The 22704-nt window shown below is 43.7% G+C and overlaps 1 protein-coding gene across 2 annotated transcripts in view; it reads right to left on the reverse strand.

Moving 5' to 3' along the window:
* Positions 1-6709: 6709 nt before the first annotated feature.
* The window catches only part of NET1 (neuroepithelial cell transforming 1), a gene marked incomplete at its 5' end in the record, with an annotated part of 31904 nt that continues 15909 nt past the window's right edge, over positions 6710-22704 (reverse strand). Inside the window, 10 exons of one of the 2 annotated variants that reach the window (XM_080918596.1) lie at positions 6710-8580; positions 8927-9113; positions 10007-10177; positions 10502-10759; positions 11345-11421; positions 11552-11648; positions 11949-12011; positions 12365-12532; positions 12921-13028; positions 16914-17151. In XM_080918596.1, the coding sequence (XP_080774722.1) occupies positions 8177-8580; positions 8927-9113; positions 10007-10177; positions 10502-10759; positions 11345-11421; positions 11552-11648; positions 11949-12011; positions 12365-12532; positions 12921-13028; positions 16914-17006 (1626 nt within the window). In that variant the 3' untranslated portion in view covers positions 6710-8176. Of the gene's footprint in view, positions 8581-8926; positions 9114-10006; positions 10178-10501; positions 10760-11344; positions 11422-11551; positions 11649-11948; positions 12012-12364; positions 12533-12920; positions 13029-16913; positions 17152-22704 lie in introns of those variants that run through there. The other variant, XM_080918597.1, reaches the window with a different exon arrangement.

The raw sequence follows: 22704 nt of genomic DNA on the forward strand, positions 1-22704 counted from the left end.
CTTTCTAATAGGTAGACAAGTTGGCTTCAGTACACAACTGAGTTATTGCCTTCACTGGAATGATCTGTGAGTGTGTCAGAGGGGAATTTTCTCTATTGCTAATTGATGTGGGTCATGCCATCCCTGGGCATGTGGGCCTGGAGTGTATACGAAAGGTAGCCAGATGGAACAGGTCACTAAGCAACATTCCTTCATTTCCTTTGCTTCCGTACCTGCTTCCAGGTTCCTGTCTTAAGTTCTTGCCCTGACTTTCTTTCATGATGGATTGTAGACTGTACACTGAAATAGACCCTTTCATCGTTAAGTTGCCTTGGTTATAGCAACAGAAAATAGACTAGGGACATCCACTTGGCAGGAACCAGAGGCAGAACTACAGCCTCTTAGGAGCCATAGGAGTTCAGGAACAAACTGACTCCCTTCAAAATCTGCTCCCATTATAACACGAAGACAGAATGATTGGGAAATTTTAGCTCAGGTTAGCTGCCTGTGTTCCCTGAGACATAGGATTTGGCTATAGAGGATTTGGGCCTCAGGCGTTAGGCCATGGGCAACACCCGGTGGATACGTGGCTTGTTCCTATTTCTGGCCTCAGGAGACCAAGTCTCTGTGTCTCATCCTGAATTTTACTTCTTATTCATTTTCTCTCATTTGGCCTGGATATTAGGGGATTTTCTACAGGTACAGCCTGGTATGGTCTTTAGAATATATATCTAACCAACATCCTGAAAACTTCATGGCTTAAAGCAATAAGAAACACGTGATCTGCTTATCTAGTGCAACTTTGAGTGGTTCCATTTTGTCTTAGTCCGGGCATATTCAACCCAACACATGTTTCAACAACTTCCATAAGCAGCTGAGACACCAGGGCATGGTGACACTGGCTCAAAGGCTTGACTGGACCTCCTGACGGGCTGTCTGCTGTCAGTCTTGGTTTTTCCTAGCAGAGACCTGTCCAGAAGGCAGCTTGAGTGTCTTCAGTGACACAAAGGTTTCCTTCAAAGTAGAAAATTAGAACAAGAATATAAACTATATATATATAAAATCTGGCTTCAGGAATCATACTGTCACTTCACCATGTGCTGCTGGCCTTGTTCTAATGTGTTAGCCCCAGTGCATTGTGGGTATGCACAAGTCTCTAGAGATGGGATTCCTGGACCCTGTGAAGGCTGCAGCACAGGGTCACCTCAGGTATAAAAGGTTAAGTCTCTAATCAACTTGCTATTCATGAACTCCTGTTAAAGCTACAGCTAAAAACCATGCAGCCTTCATGGTTTGTTTTGGGAACAAGTCTGAATGTCTTCTCTACATCAGGAAAAATACTTAGTTGGAGATTCAGAAAGACCTATAAACTTGTAGACCAATAGAAGCAAAGCCTGAAAAGAAAGATCAAGGGAGGCCATGACAGGGTGAGACGGGGCCAGCATAGTAACCAGTAACCAGCTGTGCAGAGCAGTCAGGGAAGACAAAGGCTCAGCTGGATGCTGAGGGATGGGCAGGAGATCACTGGCTGGTGGGAAACAGAAAAGAAACATTCATGGCTTTCCAGGCTGGAGCAACAGAATGAGAAACACTGTAGGACCATCACCACACTGCTCCAAGCCTTGCTGGAGTTACCAGCCTCTAACTCTAGAATCATCTAAAGCAATACATTTCTTATTCCACAAAGCCCAGCAGCTGCTCTTGTCTGTTACAGCAAGCAATTCATCAGAGAGTCCTGGAGCGATTCCACCGTGTTGGGCCTGCCGCCTGTCATGTTAGCACAACAGGGGATGACGGAAACAGTTTCCATTGTGGAAATGACTGTCTCATGCTCCTTGGCTCGACATGAATGTAGTTCCACCATTTGGGACCCCTCCCCACTTGGCCTCAGAGAGGGAGTGCATGTATGTGTATTTATAGGCCCAGGTATTATTTTCCTTTGTTTTGGAAGAGGCCTCTACTGGCTGGGATCACTTCAGGTCTGAGAAGAACTGGTGGCAATCACAGGCCCGCTGGGACTAGAGTTGAAAAGCTGTTTTGGGTTTCAGCCATCCCAGAAATGCAGTTCTACATGCCTTTGCTCAGGCACAAAAAATGACATGTCCGCTTGTTCTAACATTTAATCTTTGAGCCTCAAAAGGCTTGCCCTATGGCCTGCTTCGTTATATATTCTGTCAGGTCAGTATCTCCATTAAACATCTTCCTTCTGACCTGTGTCCTGAGGGCCCTTAACACACATTTGAGATGAGACAGAAAAGAAGGAAACATAGGCCATGGTCCAACCCATGCCCGCTTCCCTAATGTCTGGAGTCAGTACAAGCTGTCCTGCTTCTCTCTCCCTCATGGCTTGCTGACATTGCTGCTCCATCTCTTATTCTTTACTGAAATATCCGTGGCCCTCAGGGTGGGGAGCTGGGTGCTGAGCTCACACCTGGCCGTCCCCCAGGGTAGACTTGTTCAGGCCCGAGACTTGGGTGGGGAGGCGTGGGGACCAGCAGATCTGCGCTCCCATGGTTGGCAGCGGTAAACAATGTCAGATAACAGAGGCCCCTTTTCCAGCCCTGAAGCACTCTGCAGGTGTGCTGAGAGGCCTGATCCTGATGCCAACCTCCCAAGTCACATTCAACCGACAGATGAGGTTTGTAGTGCAGAGAGGCCTGGTGGGAAGAGAGAGACATCCAACTACAGACAAGAGGCCTGGATGGCCCATGACCTTACTGTTCAGGCCTTCTGTGGTGGTAGAGGCCTGTGTTGCTGATCTAGTTCAGTCCCAAAAGGTGCTTGTGACCTCAGAGAGATGGCTGCTTCCCTCTCCCCTCATAGGCAGGAAAGAGAAAGGAGACACAAAAGCAGACATAAAAGCTGAGAGAACAGGTCAGCCAGAAACAGACCAACTCCTGTCAGACCTGACTGGAGGAGGTTAAAAAGGGTTACGAGTCTCTTCACCCAGATGGGGTACTGCTCTGAGACTCAAAAAATCTATTGCCTCCCCGGGTTGTTCTTGAAGAACAAGTCCAGGCAGATTTCTGCGCATGGAAGGAATCCAGTGCCCACAGGCTGCTGTTCTTTCAAATGCTGTGCTTGGCCTGGGTTAGGCACCAGAGCCCCTGTTCACTTGGGAGCCACAGGACAGTGAAGGCTGTGACCCAGATATCCAGCAGGACAAGCTCAGACCACCTTGCTGAGAAGTGACATTCCGTTTCTGCCTAAAGAGCTTACATAGTGTTATTTCAGCCTGTGTGCATAGTAGTTGAAGGAAATACAGACATGGTCCTTCAGTCTGGGTCATCTCTTTTGTTAAAAAGAGACTATCTTTTGGGGACTAAGGAAGTAGATTAGTGTGTGAAATACTTGTACAGATATGAAGACGTAAGTTCAAGCCCCAGCAGCAATGTAAAGGGAACAGTGGTACATGTCTACAATCTCGTGCTAGAGGGGTGGTGATACATGGAGCTTGCAGCTCAGCCAGACCAGCGGGCGAGTCGGTGAGCTTCAGGTTTAATGAATAGACCATTTCTCAGAAAATAAGGTTAGGATGATAGAAGGAAGACATTCAGCATCAGTCTCTGGACACACATGCACGCACGCATGTGCGCATGTGTGGACGGGAGCATATGGGAATTCCCTATATACTGTGTGTGTGCATGTCTGTGTGTAGGCCAGAGTCAACTTCCAGCGTTGTCTCTCAAGAACGGTTCTCCTTTTTACAAAGTAGAATCTTTGACTGGGACTCAGGGATCACAGATAAGCATCATGGATCATTGAACATCACCACACCTGGCTTTTTAACATGGGCATTGGAGATATAAATGCAGATATCCCCCGTGGGAGTGGGTTCTCTCCTGTCTTGTTGGTCTCAGGGATCAAATTCAGGTCATTAAGCTTGGCAACAGAAACCTTTGCCAGCTGAGCCAGCTCACTGGCCCATAAGTTTTCAAGTAATGACCTGACTCACCTTGTAAATCCCCCCCCCAATGGTATCAAATTGGCCATTAAGTTTCAATGTACGAATAACAGGAGTGTATGAATATTTATGTTCATAAAAGGGGCCAAGGTGCTGAGGAGGAAAAAACTCAGAGAATATGCAGGAACACAAGATGAAAATGGTTTTCACAACAGAGCAAGCATACGCTGCTGGGAGACAGTACCAGGAACCAGCTTTGGAAGGTGTAAGCTTCAGGCGTGGAGGGCATGCTAGGTTACCAGTTAGGGTAGCTGGAGAGTTGAAATGCAGGAGTCGAGGAACAAGGTAGAAGTGTAGTTATAAAAGCTAAACATGATGGGGACTGACGGAGACAAAGAGAACTCAGCACTGGCTTAGGAGGCTAATCACCAGGTTCTGGGTGGTGGAGCAGAGGTAGGAAGTATGCTAGCTCTCTAGAGATGTGCCCAGGATGGGGCTCACTTAGTAAGCCATTTGCTGGTTGTAGGGAGGAGACCCCACAGGAAAGTTGGCAAAGACTACACAGCAGGGCAGGCTGTGGAGAGGACAGGGTCTGGAGGGGAGACAGGCTCTCAGAACTCTGGGGTCTGAATCTTCAGTTTGGTCTCCAACAGTGGGCAGTGTGGAATGAAACCCGGAAACCTTATCTTACCAGGCTTGTTGGCTGATGGTGAAAGACCCTCGAACCGGCCAAATGGGAAACCCCTCAGTTTCATTTCAAGAACTTGATTTAGCTCCAAATGGGGTTCATGCAGTGGGACTGTTGGACAGGTCTGAAGCCTTCCATTTCCTACCCATCTCCCTCTTACCTACCCATCTCTATTTTGTTGAAGAAGCTTAGTTCTAGCTTTCTTGGGACTCAACACAGGCTTGGCCTCAGCAGGCCTGCCTTGTTTTTAGTGGCCCCGTACCTGTGTCATATCCTTTATGAGCCATGTTGAGGCCCATTACCCGTGATATATTACTTCTTCACTTAAAAAGCAAGGCTCCTGATGTGCCAAATCTTTCCTTCCTTACCCTGTGTGATGGTTTGCATAGGAAAAGGCGGGAGAGACACTTGATTTTCTTTTACTAAAGTTATGAAACCAATAAATCAGTCCATTGAAATATTCAATAGGGAATAAAACATTTAACTAAAATTTAGATTTCCTTTTCTTGTATGTGTAGGTATGTGCATGTGTGTGTTGGAGCATGGTGCAATCACAACCATTAGGTTGTTTGGCTTGGTATCAGGTGCCGTTTCCTTGGCCCAAAACTAATTTTTAAAAGGCTCATGAAGCTATGGGCTTTGAAGTATTGTAATTCATTTTAAGTTTATCCTGATAGTTGTTTCAAGATCTTTTAAATCAGCTCTTCCTCTTGGAAGTTACCAAACTGTGGCTCTCTTCAGATCTACATTTCTCACCCCAAAGCAGCTCATCTTCTGTGATAGCCAAGGGAGGACATTTTGACAAGACTCAGAGAGCTACCACTTCAAAGCTAGAACTTGTAATATCAAATTTGGCTTTACAAAATTAAAAAAAAAAAAATGTCTGCTTTTGTACGGTTATCTTGGAGAAAATTACATCTACAAGGGTCAAACGTGTCTCAAATGTGTTACAGTCATAGGTTTGACTGTGGAAGAAGACATACTTCAAACAATTATTTGTAAGTGACGGTAGAGCAATGCTTTGAGAGCCCACAGGAAAAACAAATTTTTAGTCTCTAGGTTGCAGAGCAGGACAGACTTGGGCAGATCTGAAATTGAGTTCAGAGGGATTTTGGAGAATACCTAAGGCTCTTAAGTTGTGTGGATATGTCCTTATGGGTACACATCCTGTAGGAGAAAGGGTCCATGACTTTTACTAGAGTTGAGGTAAGCAGGCACTAAGTTGAGCTGGGTGTGGTGACACATCTCCTGTAATCCCAGCACTTGGGAGGCAGAGACAAGAGGACCCATCATGAACTTGAAGTAGAGTTAGCTCTTAGCCAGCCAGAGATACTTAGACTGTCTCAGAAAATCATTACATACACTTAAATGAAGTGGCCTTATGCAACCACAAAAATCCATGGTCAGTTCTCTGTTCCCTCTCAACATCTGGATATTGTGAGATGGTGAGGGAGGCCCAGACACTTTTGCTTTTCAAAGCATCACTAATGGTGGCAATGCCCACAGTCTGAGAACTGAGGCTATGTCACTGAGTGCTTGTCCAACAGAGATGGTGTTCCTGAAGAACACTCATTTCACGTCATGTCTGTTTACTTCCTCCCCTGAGAGAAACCAAGCAAGACACCTTTAGATAAAGGTGTCCATCACTACATTAGAACCACTGCTTTTATAACTCTGGAAGCTGAACAAAGCCACTGTGAGAGAAATTGAACTCCACAGAATAACCCTAGACAGGACCACTATCTTGTTTTCCCATGTTGCAGATCACACCTCTGAATTGGAATTTCCAAAGCGAGGAGGCTGGGATACCGGAGGCTGGGATACCTGCCTCCCGACCTGGCTTTAAGCACATTAACGATGATGTCTGCTTTTTGCTCTACTGCTGCATCCAGGAGACGGCCACATGGTCAGCTGTTTGGAACACAATGGTGACTTCTGATTACACCATGTCCTTAAAAGATCACATGACTCGTAAGAATTAAACTATGGCCCTTTTTTTCCCTCATTAACAAATCTCAAAAGGGTATATTATCTGGAATTTCCTTAACCATTAAAGGTCTGCATTAGCTAAGCCCTCATGTCGTAGTGAATGGCCCCCCAAAACAACCACCAGGTGAGAAAGGTTTTGGGTTATTATGTGTGTGCTTTTTTTAATTGTATAATTCATTTATACAAAGAAATCATTTGATTGATTTATTTACAGCCTTTTCCAATTTTCATTTCCACTGGAGATACATTTCACATAACGGTTAACAATGACTTGAACTGATTGCTAGTATAACCCTGGGCTGAAATGGGGCCTCTGTTCTTCTCCCCCCTTTAAAGAGCATGACCCCATTTTTAATGCAAACATTTTCAGTGAACAATCACGAGCTTTTTTGAATGAAGAAAACCAACCAGAATTAACCTAATATGGTCACATTTCCAACACATTGTATGGCTTCTTCTCAAATTTAGCACTTGCAGGTTTGAGAAACCAAAGCCAACAGTTCACATCCCCTCTAGCCTTCTACAACTTCCTACATACCCTCCGGTCAGGCTGCCCTTGGCTCTACTCCTCTGGTCAGCCGGACAATTTTACTTTAGACAAACTACGCTTCCCTTCCCGTCACTATCCCAGTCTCCTGCCTTCTCTCCTGCGTTTCAGACAACACAAAAACTTCCACCCAACCCTTCCTGTGGTTTCTTTCAGTAGTCTAGAATACACCAAGTCACTTCATGGGGCTTTACCACCCCGACATGATACACTGTAAAAATTGCCGTTTTCTTAATTGGCTCAAACAATATGGCTTGGTTTCACTTGATATGATTAATATCACACACACACACATACACACACATACACACAAAATCAGGAGGAAAAACTTCAAGGACATGCCAATTAAAAAAGGTATCAACGTAAAAAAATAAAAGCAAATACTAAAAACTACTTTACAGTAAAAAACTTAAATAGTTGGCAGAATGGACAATGGAGAAGGCCCGCTCAGAGATGACACGGGCGGCCCTTCGTTCCAGTTGAGAAAGGGCAAACACACCAAGCTTTACGCCTGTTCTTCACGGTAAATAGGAAATATTTCAAACAAATCTCTTCTGTGGAGATTGCAGGTGTCATTACCGTCTGCTGCATGTGAGGTTTAACAAGGAACACTGAAGGGCGCTCAGCGTTTGCACACTAACCCTGGCAAACACTGTGACGTTTGGTCAGTCCTGGAAAGTCCTGGTGGACCAGCATGAGGACAACACCAGCTCCACACAAATTTCTTCTGATAAAAAATACCGGTTGGCATGTTCCAAATAATCCATGAAAATACCTTTTTAAAGTCTTCAATTTAACAGTAATCTGTAATCTTTAGCTGCCATTAACAACAATAATGACGACGACAACGATGACAATGAGGGGGGAGGAGGAAGGGAGAGAGGATGAGAGGGGGAGAGAGAGAGAGAGAGAGAGAGAGAGAGAGAGAGAGAGAGAGAGAGAGAGAGAGAGAGAGAGACCCAAACCATGGAAACATTACATCTGGTACAGAGTAACCCTTGATGCTCCCATTACGAGAAAAGCTGTACACATGTATAAATAAACACCTCCCCACGGGGAGCGCACACATTTATACCAAAGTCTCTTTCTTTTTGCCACTTGACTGTGCTTTGTCTCTTGCTCTTCGTAGGCCAGGCTGAGGCCTCTGTGCCCTGGCGTTCCTGGTGTCTTCTGCTGTCTGTGCACTGGTGCCACACTCCAGTGCACTTTCATTGTCCACCTGCATCACACCAGGGCCCAGGCACGACCGTCGCTGGGCTCTGAGATGCCCAGCAGAAGGGTTGTTCTCTTCACACTCTTCGTGCAGGTCTGGCAAGCCCTGAAGTTGGAGGGGGCTGGCGGCCCGCTGGAAGGGGGCAATGGCCGAGCGAATGCAGTTGAACCACTGCTGCTTATGGAACGCGTCGTTGGCCTGCAGTGTGTGGGACTGGCCTGGGGAAGGGTCTTGGAAGCGGACTCTAAAGATATTTTTAGCTGAAGGGAGGAAAAAAGAAATCAAGACTAAGAAAACGCTCATGCAGGTCTTCAGGAGAGCTGCAGTACTCACGAGACACACAGTTTAAGATACCTGCTAGCCAGAGGTCCCTGACCAACTCAATGCTGAGTCAGTACATGACTCGGGAACAGTTTTATTTTCAAAATTCTAAGTATTACGTCTAATCTCATTTAGGGACATTTGTTCCTTCTCTTCAGTGTTGTTTTTCAAGATGGGGGTCTCACTCTATAGCTCAGTTAGTTTCAAGTGTGTGACCATTCTGTTTCTCCCTCCCCCCCTGTCTTGTCTGGCTCCCCCAGTAAGTATCCCAGAGCACTCCCTTACCTTTGTCTGAGTTGCCGAAAGCCCCTCGGAAGGAACCGCCCATGCGCACATCCCCGTCCTGCAGGTCTTCCAGCACCAGCTCCTGGACTGGGATGGGCTGCCGGTAAACCTGGTAGGAGTGGCGGTCATTTCGGGTGACAGGCCGAGTCAAAACCAAGATGTCTTGAAATAAGAAAATGTAAAGTTTCTGTAGAAATGAAGGAAAAAAAAAACAGCAAAACTTTCTAAGTTTTGATTTAATTGTTAAAGACCTGGACTTGACATTTAGATTTTTCTAACTTCTCCTTTATAAATGGCATATAATCAATGCTGTCTCTCATTGTTTTGCAGCTTTGATCTGGAGTGGTCAAGCTCAGGCTGCCTAAGGCCTTTTTCCTTTCCTTCCATCAGGGCTACAGCACCAGGGAGGTAACAGCTGACTAATGCGATGTATCTGAAGACTTGACGTCAGCAGAAACTGGTCTCAACTCTAGCACTGTGCACTGCAGTTCCCAAGATACAGAGATCCCAAGTGCGCGCTGCTACAAAGTTCACGGGGCCGCTGTGTCCATACATGTCTAAGCCTTCACAGAACAATGCGGCCCTGGGACAGAAGTCAGAGAGGCTGGATTTCAACTTGTTCTTAAATAACTCCAACTAACAAATGGAGCTGTTGAAAACACATATAAACTAAAAATAACATTCCGGACTCCTTAATTCCAGAAAGTTCTTTTGTAGTGAATATTTAAAAAAATAAAATTGCTATTATTTAATCTGCTGCAAAATTGGAATGGTATTAAAACCTCTGGCCCTGCTATAAGACACCCTTCCCAAGGCAAGTGCTCACAGGACATTATGGTGTGACAGGGGACCCAGTTACACACAGGTTTACAGTTTGCAAGCGGAAAGGAAAGACTGCTGGTTGAGATGTTTACATTTTCTTATTTGCTTTATTAAAGCCAGTCACATAAACAAGCATTAACGTTCTTGTTGCAAGCTGCAGGCTTATTTTCAAAAAGCTGCCTCATAATTTCTGTGCAAACCCTGAGGTGGGAATGGGGAAGTAATGGCTTCCTCCCGGCTCACACGGGAACCACTCACATGGCCGCTCTTGTTCTTCAGCTCCCCGTGGCACAGCAGCACTTTGCTGCCTTCGATCCTGGGGTCCTTCTGCTTCTCGTCCAGGTACTCCAGCTTGTCGATGTAATACTGACACTCGGACTCACCTTTCTTCAAGTTGATATCAGAGAGAACCCCTTGTATTATCAATATCTAGACGAGAAAAAGACAGAAGTGTAAAGCCAGATAGATGGAGCCACTGCTGTTGTCTGTCTTCCCTCCCTCCCTCCATCCGTCCCTCCCTTCATCCCTCCCTCCAGAACAAACAAAGGACAGAATCTAAAGCCTGAACAGTCGGTCTAGGAGTCTCATTATACATGTAAACTGCATACTGGGTGACTAGGTCAAGGCCACCAGTCAATGGAAGGGACCTGATTAAAACCCAGTCTCTTGTTCACATGAATTTAAAAGTACCCTACATGCTTTTCTAAGGTTACTCATGCTGCCGTTGCAAGACTCGTTTATGGGTTTACTTACCGCTTCCTCCAGAAGCTGAACATCAAGGTGGTCTTTGGGAGTGTGTCTAAGGATTTCTTTTAACAGTAAGGGGTACTTGACAAGGCGACTTCGAGGGATATCTAGGAAACTCCAAAGATCTAGCTTTCGACTGAAGGGAGACTCCAGACAGCGCTGGAGGAAGTCTTGGACTCTTGGGTCTTGCTTCTTCTGATCCAAAAGAGCCTTGGCTGCCAGCTGGTTGCTACAGTAGCCTTTGTAGGCATTTAGGCCTGGTAACTAGAGCAAAGACAGAACATGACATACCCTGACATGATCGGGTTAGTAAGCCATGAGTCCAAACCACAAAGGACAACATGACTCCAGGTGTGTTTAACCAGCCGTGCAAATTTTCCTGGCTCAACTGAGGCCTTACGGCCTCACTAAGATGTTAGCTATCTGTGTGCCCAGGATCCTGAGTTGCCTTTATCACATATCACAACCCTGATGTTGTGGGCCTGCTCATTCTTGTTTGAGGTCATAAACATAGAAATGGCCTTCCTTACTGTGTCCCTGGAATCCTTCCACAGGGCCCGGCATACAGCAAGCACTCAAGCATCTATTTACATGAAAGACTGCCACAGAAGATAAGTTCCACAGCATTGGGGACAGTCTGATCAAGAAGGAACAGTATTTGCAAGCAGATCTGGTACACAATAAAATTCTGTATTTTTTGTTTTTTGTTTTTGTTTTTTTTTAACAAGACTGAGTTCTTATCGTAACTCTACTGGGCTTTGATGCTTTACTGCTCTTAGAATCTGGTGGCAGACAAAGCTGCTTGAGTGACGACGCAGGCTGGCAACACAGGATGGCTTGTTTACGTACCCAGTTCACGAGGATGTGACCAATCTGTTCCACGGTCCCATCTGTCTTGGTTGCTTCTCCTATTCTTGCTAACAGATCTGAAGGGTACAAGAGTAGAAAGAGCAGTGACACACTGACCGGAAAGAACTGGTGAGTGTGAAATCATCATTAATGTAAAATGATGTCCTTGCTGCTTGGAGACAAATGGAAATGAAGAGCAAAGCTGACCTTCGTGTAGAGGTATGTAAGCATCCAAATCTCCAAATATATGTGTGAGTTCCTCCTCTGACATGATGGATAGCTTTAACATGGGGTCATGGTAGGCCTATCAGAGAGGAAGAAATACATCACACAAAGAAAGAAAACACTTGGGCAAACTGTCCTTGAGCACACCCTAATAAGTACAGATCAAGGAAGGTCACAGCTTTTGGAGAAATGCTACAGTTTACACTCACTCCTAAGTTTACTAGTGGTCACATTTGAAAAGCCATGTTTCAGTCTCAAGTCAAAAACATAGTCATCAGTAAAACGCTGTTACTTTCCACTTTCAAGGTTAAGGAACTACCCTTTAGAAGCCATAAGATGTCACTTGTAAGGGCTGGCATGTGGTAAAGTGACTACTGACCTTTCTAGCGAGCTTGAGATCCTCGATTAAGTCCTGTTCTCCTCTGGACAATTCATATATTGCCTAAAGACACCCAGCAACAACAATAGTCAGACATGAAAATCACGTAATTGATGTTTATAGCACTTGATTAAGAGATTGGTCTGAAAATTCTAATTGAGAATGGAATCTCAAATAAGCAAGTTTTCTCTATCATTTTACCCACTAGAGTTGCTGAATCTGCTGACCACCACCCATTATAAATTGTTACAGACAGGGTGGCTGTAAATAGTTGCTCAAATTAAACAAACAAACAAACCACGTATTAGTTTCTCATTGTGCTGTCTTCCGGCAAGATATAGATCTTTAAAAGTGTTTTTTTTCTCCCTTCTTGGCATAATTCAACCAATACGGTCTGGGCACTGAGTGCCGCGTACCTCCTGACGTTTGATCTCTCGAGTGGTCAAGGACTCCTTCATACTGATGTCTAGCATCTCTGACCATAGTGCACTGCTCCTTCTCTTGGTGGGTGTGGGCACTGTGGATCTGCTGAATGACTTCTGGGCAGAGGCTGGGGATCTGTGGTCACCACGAAGGGTAAACGACTAAAGAGGCAAACCAAGGAGAAGGTGAGGTTTGGAGGCTGCAACAATTACCTTGCATTTAAAACAACGCACCATAACTCATTAAGACACATTTCTGGGGATTTCTCAATAAATAAAGCAACCATTTAAGTTTTAAGATTAAAACAGTAAAAATACTTAGTAACTCCAGTTAGTTGTAAGGACTGTAAATGGTCTAAGATGGGCCTCTGACAAAGGATCCAAATGAACACGGCTTATACAAACACTACTCTGGTAAAGTATTCCCCACCAGCAGATTCCAAAACCAAGCACCATGTATAACAACGCAAACATGTTTGTACAGCTCAAAGAAAAACAAATCCTAGGTGTCTATAAAACATGCCCTAATACAACCCCCTTCTTTTTTTACCTGAATGGTTTGACCAAAGCGCCTGACTGCTCCATTTCTTACAGGAGAGATTAAGTTTGCCAAGGATGTGACCCTAGCTAATGGCCGAACTCTTTTATTGCTTGGCTCCTGAAAAAACAAAACCAGATTATAATAAACATGTGTTGAGGTATAATGATTTCATACAAGTCCAGACAATGTTAAACCTCTTACAAAACAGTGTTTGCATAAGACAGGGAGACAGGGAACTAAAAAATGATTTTTGTTCTTCATGTTAAACTAGAACACCACCAAATAACAACAGCTTAAGAAAAACCCCTATTTCATCTCTGTACTGTGTTATTTCCACTCTTAACTACTTTAGTTGGAGAATAACCTTTAAGTATGTCTACTACTGAAATGCGTCAAGAAATGCTCAAGCCAAGGCAGCTGGGGAGGTGCAAAGGACTCCTAGGCTCTGACAGGCCTAGATTCTGGCTCTAGCTCTTGTAATGGCACAGCCAGGCCCTTACCTATCAGAACCAGTACAACTTTTAAAATAGCAATAATATTGCAAACGAGCACTTAGCATCCTTGGACTTCAAAGCTTCAGAAAGCTAGAATGAGCTACATAGGACACACTGTCCAAAGACTTTAGAGTTCCCAAAATAAAGAACTCCAAATCTACAAGGGGAGCATGCACTATTTTCATTTGGTGCCTTTGACAAGTCTCACACCCGATAAGCTGAAATAAATGATGAGAATTTGGAAGGATATATTATAATTTAATATTATATTAAACATCATCCAAGCCAGGTGTGGTGGTACACACTTTTAATCCCAATACTTGGGAGGCAAAGTCAGGTATATCTCCTTGAATTCAAGGCAAAAGGCCAGCTAGGACTAAATAGAGACCCTGTCTCAAAAAAAAGATCACCATTAAATTAAAAAGTAACAGAAAAACATTCTTCACCCTAAAAATTCTGACAAGACCAAAATTACTTTAAAAGAGAGGGACAAAGAAAAAAGGACAAAGTTAGGTAGAAACCTAAATGAGTCCAACAGCCCAAGAAGCTTCCAAGCTCCTGAGTGTGCACACAGTGACTGAAGGACTTCAAAGAGAATCTGAAACTTTGGAGGCTTTAAGAGACAGAATTGTAAACCACCCCTCCCTCCTCCAAATAACTAACTGTGAAGCAAAACTTAAACTATAAACCACAATGAGCTAACAAGAAGCCTTTGAGCCATGCAGTAAAATGGCATACGCCGTCTGACGAGAGCACGTGAGTGCTTTCAGCACACATCTGTGCAGACTGAGTGACACACGCGTGTGCAGGGGCAGCTTGAGGCATTCCTTTCCATTTAGTAAAGACAGCACAAAGAGTCTCCTGTTTGAATGGAGATAGAATTACCTCACAAAGCAAGATATGCCAACATGAACTAGCTGCAGAGCAGCTGCCTGACTCTCATGCACTGGAAGCAGAGGTTAGCACCTCTTCCCTGTTCTAAGCATAAAAGTTTCACTTCTCAGTAAGTCACCAAATTTTAATTCCCACTTGAAGGTTTTTAAAAAGGTGCACCTCCCAGTGAGTTAGAAAGTAAAGGTCAGTTTACCTAAGAGGAAGACATTTTGATATTATTGTATTAAAATAAAATTGTCAAATTCTTGCCTCTTAAGATTAGTTAATATGAAACTACTAAATTCTTGGTAATTACAAACTATGTTATATTTAAAATGAGAGAGAAATTCTTTACAGAGCATATCACTATTCAGCTTGTCAAGTCTAAAATGTTTGGGAACTAAGTATAGTGTGTGCACTTGGCAGGTTTAAATGGAGAATTGCCAATAGTCCCAGCTTGACCTAGCCTGGGCTACCCAGTGTGAACTGATAAAAACAACAACAGAAAGACCCCTAAACTAAACCAAACCAAACTAAACCAAAATGTACAAACAAAAATGGTAAACATGGTGGAACAACTATTTGGGAACTTCTTTTCAAATAATGAAAAAATTTAATGAAAGGTAAAAAAAAAATCACTGTAAATGTCCTACTGTCAACTTCAGGATTCAGACACTGCTGAAGAAAAGATTATACCTTTTTTTTTTCCCCTGTGGAGAAGTGAAATGGATTAGGCACTCAAGAATCAGCAAAAAGGTAGGGGCAAAATCTGTATCTTTGGAAATATGGATTACAATTTGAGTTATGTAAATTATAAGCAAAACTGGTCTTTGTACAGGTCCAAGTGAACCACTTCAGTTATCTGATTTACTAAGGGCATGAGCATCTGTATCAGAGACTTGTTACACCCACATGCACCTCTCCCAGACAGGACTCAGAAGTGATATTAGGTTGAAAGTACACACCCACACTCCCCACAGGTAGACACCCCCCACCCCCCAAAGGCAAGGCTTAATTCTCTAATGGTGGTGACTTGCTTAGAGTGTTGGGAGGTTGTTACAGTGAACAGAAGGGCTCAGTCTCCCCTAAAGACAAAGCAGCAAACCTGGGAGAAGAAACAAAGAATGCTCACAAGGCTTAACCTCAAGAAACTTCTATTGTAGGCAACCTTTTATAAGGGCTAAGGTTCACAATCGGGAGTCTGTGCTGTTTACTTAGGTTAATCTTTAATCAGTATCCACCACATCAGGAAATCTGCCTAACCCTGGGCTTTGACTTACTGAATTTTCATACTTCACCTCCACTGTGTCCTAAAACATTTCCAGTATCTATATGCAGAAAATTAAATCTACTTTAAGCCTTACTGGAATATATCTTATTTATAAACACAGCAGCTTGGGTGAAACCCTTTGGTGAATTTAGCTTTTTGTAACTATTCCCTTCTAATGGTGTCATTACAGGGCATATTTTAGTCAATTGAATCATGATACTTTAGAGGTCAGTCTGTGTCTTGGTTTTATTTCTTTTGGATTGCTCATACATAATCTACCTCTCACTTGGCAACACCTTTAAAAGCAGGAAAACAATAAAAAGGTTTTTTGGGAAAGATAAGTTTTGATCACAAAGTTCTCTCGTTTACACTCAGGTCAGGGCTGTGTTGCTACTTCTAAAGCCGGGGACTCCACTCCTGGTGATTTGAATGCTCCAAGGGGCCAGGAAAAGAGCCCATGTCTCACACTAACAAAAAGGCTCATCCTTGATGGCCTAAAAATACCTTGAGTATTTTTACTCACAACATCGTATGGAGAAACATTCTCTACCAAGACAATGCTTATTCGTTTTATAAAATGTAAAAAAAAAAAAAAAAAAGTGAACCTAAACAAATAAAATTCAATATCAACCCCCCACATAAAGGCACATTTTCTGACGATGGCACCCCAACGAATGTATAGCAAGCAGTTTCCTTGAGGCATGTGATTAAACTGCTCATGTTTAAAATGGACAATTACATATATTTTTTGCAAAAAAAAAAAGTCAGTATCATCAAAAAATCTGGTAGGCTGAACCCATAACCATTTCTAGCACGGAAGCGACCCGGCAGCAGGACGCATCGCAGCACCAATCAACTGCCAAGATTACATGAAGTAATTTTTTTTTTAAACAAATGTTTATAAAGATTTTAGAAAGCTGAAAGGACTTCAAGCAAAGCCAGGCAGGCAGAGTTCCCGGGGCTCAAATCCTCTTTCAGATGAAAAAAGGGCACAGGCAAACGTAACTATACGGGAAAGAAAAAACGAACCCTATCCCAGGTCGGACTTTACTCACTGTTCACCAGCATTGAGAGGAAAGTATTATTTTTCTCTTCTCCCTTAAAACAGTCCCCAAGACTTAGTAATGCAAGTTAGAAAAAAAAAAAAGCACAACCATATCGAACTTGAGAAATGTTTACCCAGAGACTCATATATTTAATATCTCCTTTGTATGTAACTTTTCATAACTTAGCTATGCTATACACAAAAACTTGCTTATAATAGTTTTACATTTTAGAATTAATAAGATTAAAAATTTAAAAGTGAAAATATAAAGTCTTAGAAGTTCGGCGGAGTTGGAAAACATTCCTTTGGTGTGCTCTTACCTCCTGCTCCCTGAACGGCTGGTTATTAACATCTAAGACTCGGATCGTCCTTTTAATGGGCAGGAGACCTCCGATCTCATCATGCGCCACCATGCTTTACAAGTGTCCCTTCAAATCTTTCGGGTTAGTCCACGTGCGAGTCAGCCCTGGAGGGCAACACCGCCAAGGCGCCGGGCTTTTCTTCTGAGTGCTCAGCCTGGCCCGGCAGCCATGCGCCCATGCCTCCTGCTCGCGGTGCGCTCTGTGCTTCTGCAAAGGCAGCGAGCACGCACGCAGACCTCAGGAGTCCGGGGCGGGGCCAGGACCCACGTGACTCCATTAACAGCCCAGGGGCACACCTAGGCTCCTCGGCGTAGCCTCGAGCTGCCTGAGCTGAGTTGCAATAAAAAAGGTACTGGGACTACAGGAAGAGCTGAAGCCCACAGGAGGCCGAGTGAACGCCAGAGGACCCCCACCTCAGTTACTTCTCTAGCGCTTCGTTACACACAGACACCCTTTTCTCTAAAATTGGTGCCTTGGAAAGGACTGAGTATGGGTTAAAAAAACTACGTAACAAAGACTTCTGGGTTAAAAATTAGGAAGTAAAAAGAGCCTCGTTAAGCACACCGGCTTAAGCACAAGTGCAAAATTACCTGCGTCTTAAAATAGGGTTCCTATGGGGACCAGAGGCGTAATGGGGGAGAGGCACAAATGTTACAGTACATCTGTTACTTTGTGCACTGAAAAACTAAAGTTCCTTCCCCAACCGAGGACTGGCAGGGAACCACAGTGGGCACCTCGGTTCACTCTATTCCTGATGGACCGCCTGGTCCTGGGAAGGCTAGACTGGGCTAGCTCAAATTTTCAGGCTTTGTATGCAGGTCACCAGACATTTCTGTTTTAAAACTTGAACAACTAACAACTTGGTGTGAGACATTTTATGCCATAAAATGTCCCTAAACTTATCTTGATGTGGTCTCACTAGGGCCAAGACCTGCTTATAAGGCCCTGCATTTTATAAGGGAAGAACACACCCACCCCCAGGGAAAGTCACCCAGGAGAGGCAAGTTGCTGACTTTGCAAAAACTTTCCTTTATGGAAGGGTATACTATTTCTCAAGTTGGGGCCTGGGATAAATCAAACTTCCTGCTGTATTTGTTTTGCATAGTAGGCCCATCTTAACAGTGTGCTGATATGATATGCTGGTAAACTGTAAAGCTATGTGAAGTATTTACAAGCATAAAATAAGCCCAGTATGAAAAAGGCACAATTGTAGATACTTAGGTGTTAAAATGTAGGCTTTGTGGGTGAGATCTCAGTATGTAATGGCAAGCTATAAGGAGAGGCGGGGATAAAGGAAGCTTCTGCAAGTCCCAAGTTAGCTGTGCAGTCAGCTAGCAAGTGCCATTCGGGGCAACCCTCTGCCTAACACACGGGTGGGGAAGCTCTCAGGGAAAAGAGTAAAGCTGGTGATTTTGTGGGCCTCCAGTGCCACGTTGCCCCACACAGAATTGAGCAAGAGCACAAGGATGAGAAGACAGACTCCTACAAGATAACAGGCTGACCACAGGGCAGATGCCCCTTTGCTAATGTTAGTTTGGAGGTGTTAAAGGTGGTTAAAAGGTGACTGGGAAAACAGGCAAATCTCACAAGGCCTTAGGTTGGGGCAGTGGGAAAAGAAAGGACACATGCAAAGTATCAATGATTTTAAACATATGAGCAACTGTTTCAAAAGTAATGATTTTGCAAGAAAATACTAAGTTTCATTTTGATTCACCACATCTGAAGCAACAAGAACACACAAGTGAAACCAGAATGTGGAGTCATTCTGGAGGGGTGTGGAGAAGGCATTTGCATGGATTTTCTTTGGAAAAGTCTGATGACAACATAGTTCAAGGGGTACAACACCAGAGGAGTGACTGCCAGGGGAAAGAGAATTCTGCAAACGAAGGAGAGAGGGAGAGGGAGAGAGAGAGGGAGAGAGAGAGTGAGAGAGAGAGAGAGAGAGAGAGAGAGAGAGAGAGAGAGAGAGAGGGAGAGCACAGGAAAGGGGAAAGATGTGCAGGTCCTCACTGAGCATCCGTCGGGACAGAGGGAAGTCCTGGGAGGAGGAAGAATCAGTGGAAAGCAGTGAGATGAGACAAAAACATGACTTACCAGTGTACAGCCTAGTGCCACCTTGTCCAGGAAAGGCCATTGCTATCTGTGACTACCTATGTGGTTTTCTTGGGGGGGGGGGGCTGGAACACTACATAGATAAGGCTCTGCATCTGCCTCCTGAGTGCTGGACCTTAGGTCTGAGCTATCACATTCAGGCAACCATGAGTATCTCACAGGATGGTGCATCTTTCTATTTTGAACTTTGAAATTTTTGAGTGGTGGAGATTGCTATATTCTGTCAATCACCTGCTATTTGGTTATACCTAGATGACGTGTGATGCTCTTGGCCTTAGAGCTAGATGGCTCTTTGTATAAGAAGCTTCTATACAGCACTACTTGGAGGCAACTGGAGACTGAGGACTTTCAGGTAAGATCAAAAGTCTGTTCAAGTTCTTCCAGACAATACAAGTAAACAGCGTAGGCCAGGGCCTGCTGAGTTGTCTGGCCCAGTAGCTTCCTCAGTTAGGAAATAAGGCTCTGGGCACACGGTCTCAGCAGGGAAGAGAGGACCAAATGCAATGGAGTTAGGAAAGAGGCTGCCAGGGAGTTCTCATGGGTCTCTTACCCAACGTCTTCTCGAAACTGTTTTTCCACTTAACTCTGTGTGAAGTATGGCCAAGATAAGGAGGGGAAAGGATAGCTTTCATTTCCCTCTTTCAGCTTGGGACCCCAGAGGGAAAGGCTGAAAGTCTATGTAAAGCAAATGGGATCTAGCAATAATGGACCAGTTAAAAGCAAGCAACAGCAAACCAAACCAAACCAAACCAAACCAAACCAAACCAAACCAAACCAAACCAAACCAAACCAAACCAAACCAAAAAACCCTCTGGCTGACCACCACAAACTCTTATTAGTTTCATTTTAAATGTGCAGGTTTGTGTTCCAGCCACGAACAAAACAATTCAATCATGTCCCAAAGGCACAGTGTGGACACGTCCATGCTCTGCTGGCACAGACGGACCATGCTCTTCAGTTTACTCAAGGGGAAACTGAGAGGGAGAGGTGAAGAACAGGAGAGAAACCTACAGACCTACTGAGTCACAGCTCTAAGCATGTGACTTTATTTAATAATGCTACAAAATACTACTGTCATCACCTTAAAGATGGAGAAAGACTGGAATTTAAAAAACTTGTCCAGGCTGGAGGGATGGCTCAGTGGTTAAAAGCACTGATTGTTCTCTCAGAGGTCCTGAGTTCAGTTCCCAGCAACCACATAGTGGCTCTCAACCATCTGTAATGGGAGCTGATGCCCTCTTCTGGTGTGTCTGAAGATAGCTACAGTGTACTCATATAACTAAAATAAATAAATAAATCTAAACAAACAAAAAAACCTTAAAAGAAAAAAAAAAAAAAAAAAAAAAAGAAAGAAAGAAAGAAACTTGTCCAAAGGTGTTGGAGAGAGTTGAATGTGTTTAACTTTTTATCGTTCAGACGAGGACAGGCATAAAACCCTTAGCATTGTTCTGGTACCTACACAGTGCCTTTGAAAGCATTATTCAGTAGAACCAGGCTTCAAACCTAAACCTCCTGAGTCCTGTGCTCATGTTCATTTAAAAATTGCCAATGTCTTATAGTGAAGGAGACCACAGGCAAAGGCTGGACTTAGATGACTTAGGATAGGCACAGAGATAATTCTCATTGTTTAACGTGAGAAGAGGTCTTATTTCAACCAGTGGCCATGCCTGATACGGCTCTCAATAGCAAGTTTTTCACAGCTCTTGAAGCTGGCAACATGGAGGTAATCGGCTGGTTGAATTTCCATGGTGTGGGAATAAGATGTGAAAAATGAAAACTTACCCTTCACTGATCTAAACACAGCCTGGTAAACTGGATCAAGGTTCTGATCAAACCACTGGTTTTCAAGGCCCGGATTTAGTTGTATATTCTTTGTTCTGCCTTGATAGAGAGGGCGAGAGAAAGGACACATTGTGTCCTCTGTCTACCAAAAAGGGACTGTTAGGCTATCCTTTACCCTTCCCACATTTACTGTGAAGAACTCAACCTACATTTAATGTTTAGAAGACTCAACCTTGAAAGGAACCACCACATTTTTGCTGTAGGTACTGTTTCCATTTGGGCTTAGGACAGCCAAAGACCAACTAAGTTCTCTGCTGCCCTCTACAGTAAATATTGTGGATTGCAGGGGCAACCTACTTTTCTCAAGATGGTAATCATGTTTGTTTAGGTTGCTATATAGATGATTATGTAAACAAACTCTTCAGTTGAAGAAAAACATAAATGACAATTAAAATGTATACCTCTGACCCTCATGTAGCTAGTAAACAAACTAAACGTATATTTAAACATTGTGTAGTGCATGAAACATGTTCCACAGGTCACAACTACTTCAGGACCTTTTCTAAATGAAGGAACTATTCTATTTATAAAGCTCTAGAGTTAAAATCCCAAACATGTATTATTTGTCTAGCTAAAATAGTTAAGTTATAAATAATATTCAAAATGTTACTAAAAAAGGAAGCACCAAAAAAGAAATGGGAGCTTTTGAGAAACCAGTGCTTCAAAGTATGAATAAGCTACAAATAAAAAAAGGGCAGATGCATTATGAAAGAAATGAGTAATCAAGTTATTTGCGGATTTGTTTTTTTTAAAGTTACTGGATTATAAGAGTGTGTGTATTCAAGCTTTAGTAAGCACTTTGGTTTAGAAATGAGCTCAGCTGAGATCAGTTAAGTGCTATTAAACAAGAGTCCAAAAGGTGATGTTTGTATCTTGTTCTCTGCAATAAAACAAAGACCAGATAAAATGGGTACTGCTGTCTGTGGTAACATTTCTAGTAAAATGTATTATTCCTTATCTTGAAATCCTTTATTTTACCATTATTATTGTTATTATTGTGTGTGATATTTATGTGTGCAGATATAATTCAGAGGACGGATGACTATTGGGCCTCGTTCTCTCCTTCCACTGTGTGTTCTGGGGATCAGACTCTGGGTGTCTGGCTTGTGTGGCTAATGGCTTTACCTCCTGTGTCATCTTGCCAGCCCACATGTTCTGATGCACTAGGATGCTGGATTCCTCCTATTTTCTCTGAAGGTAAACTGGCCCACGCTGTGTCTTCAGCATACTTCCCTCTCCTTGCTGATTTCAGCCTCCGCCTGTGCAAAGCATCACGCCTCACCTGCACGGTATGGCTTGCCTTCCTTCCACGGTGCTCATTAAATGCTGCTGTGTGCAATTTGTGCTTAGGCTATGAGGAGCAGGTGATGCAGAGGGCATCACTGACTAGGAGCTGGTGGGTAATAAGCACCCCTCTTTAGAGTTCCTTGAGAAAACAACTCTATGGCGCATTTGACATGGCTCTTCAGTGTGTCCCAGCAAGAACAGCTCTGCTGAGGACGGAAATTGGCTTTATTACAAAAATCACATGTTCAGTGTCCAGTTTCCCTGTCCCATCTATTACCTGAGAACACATCTCAAAACAGGCCACCTGTCAGTGAGAGCTCATTCCCTGAATGGGACCCCAGGCTAGGTCACCTATACTGTGCCTGACCTCACAGAGAGGACACACTCGGTTTCTGTAATCGAATCACTCAGTGCTACAAGGTGAAGAGAACTATAGGGCTGGATTGAGATGAGGGCTCTACCAATATAGAGGCAAGGCCGTGGCTTTATAACAAATGCCAACAAATGA

The sequence above is a fragment of the Micromys minutus genome, assembly GCF_963924665.1.
Source record: "Micromys minutus genome assembly, chromosome: 6".
In the NCBI taxonomy this organism is placed as follows: domain Eukaryota; kingdom Metazoa; phylum Chordata; class Mammalia; order Rodentia; family Muridae; genus Micromys; species Micromys minutus.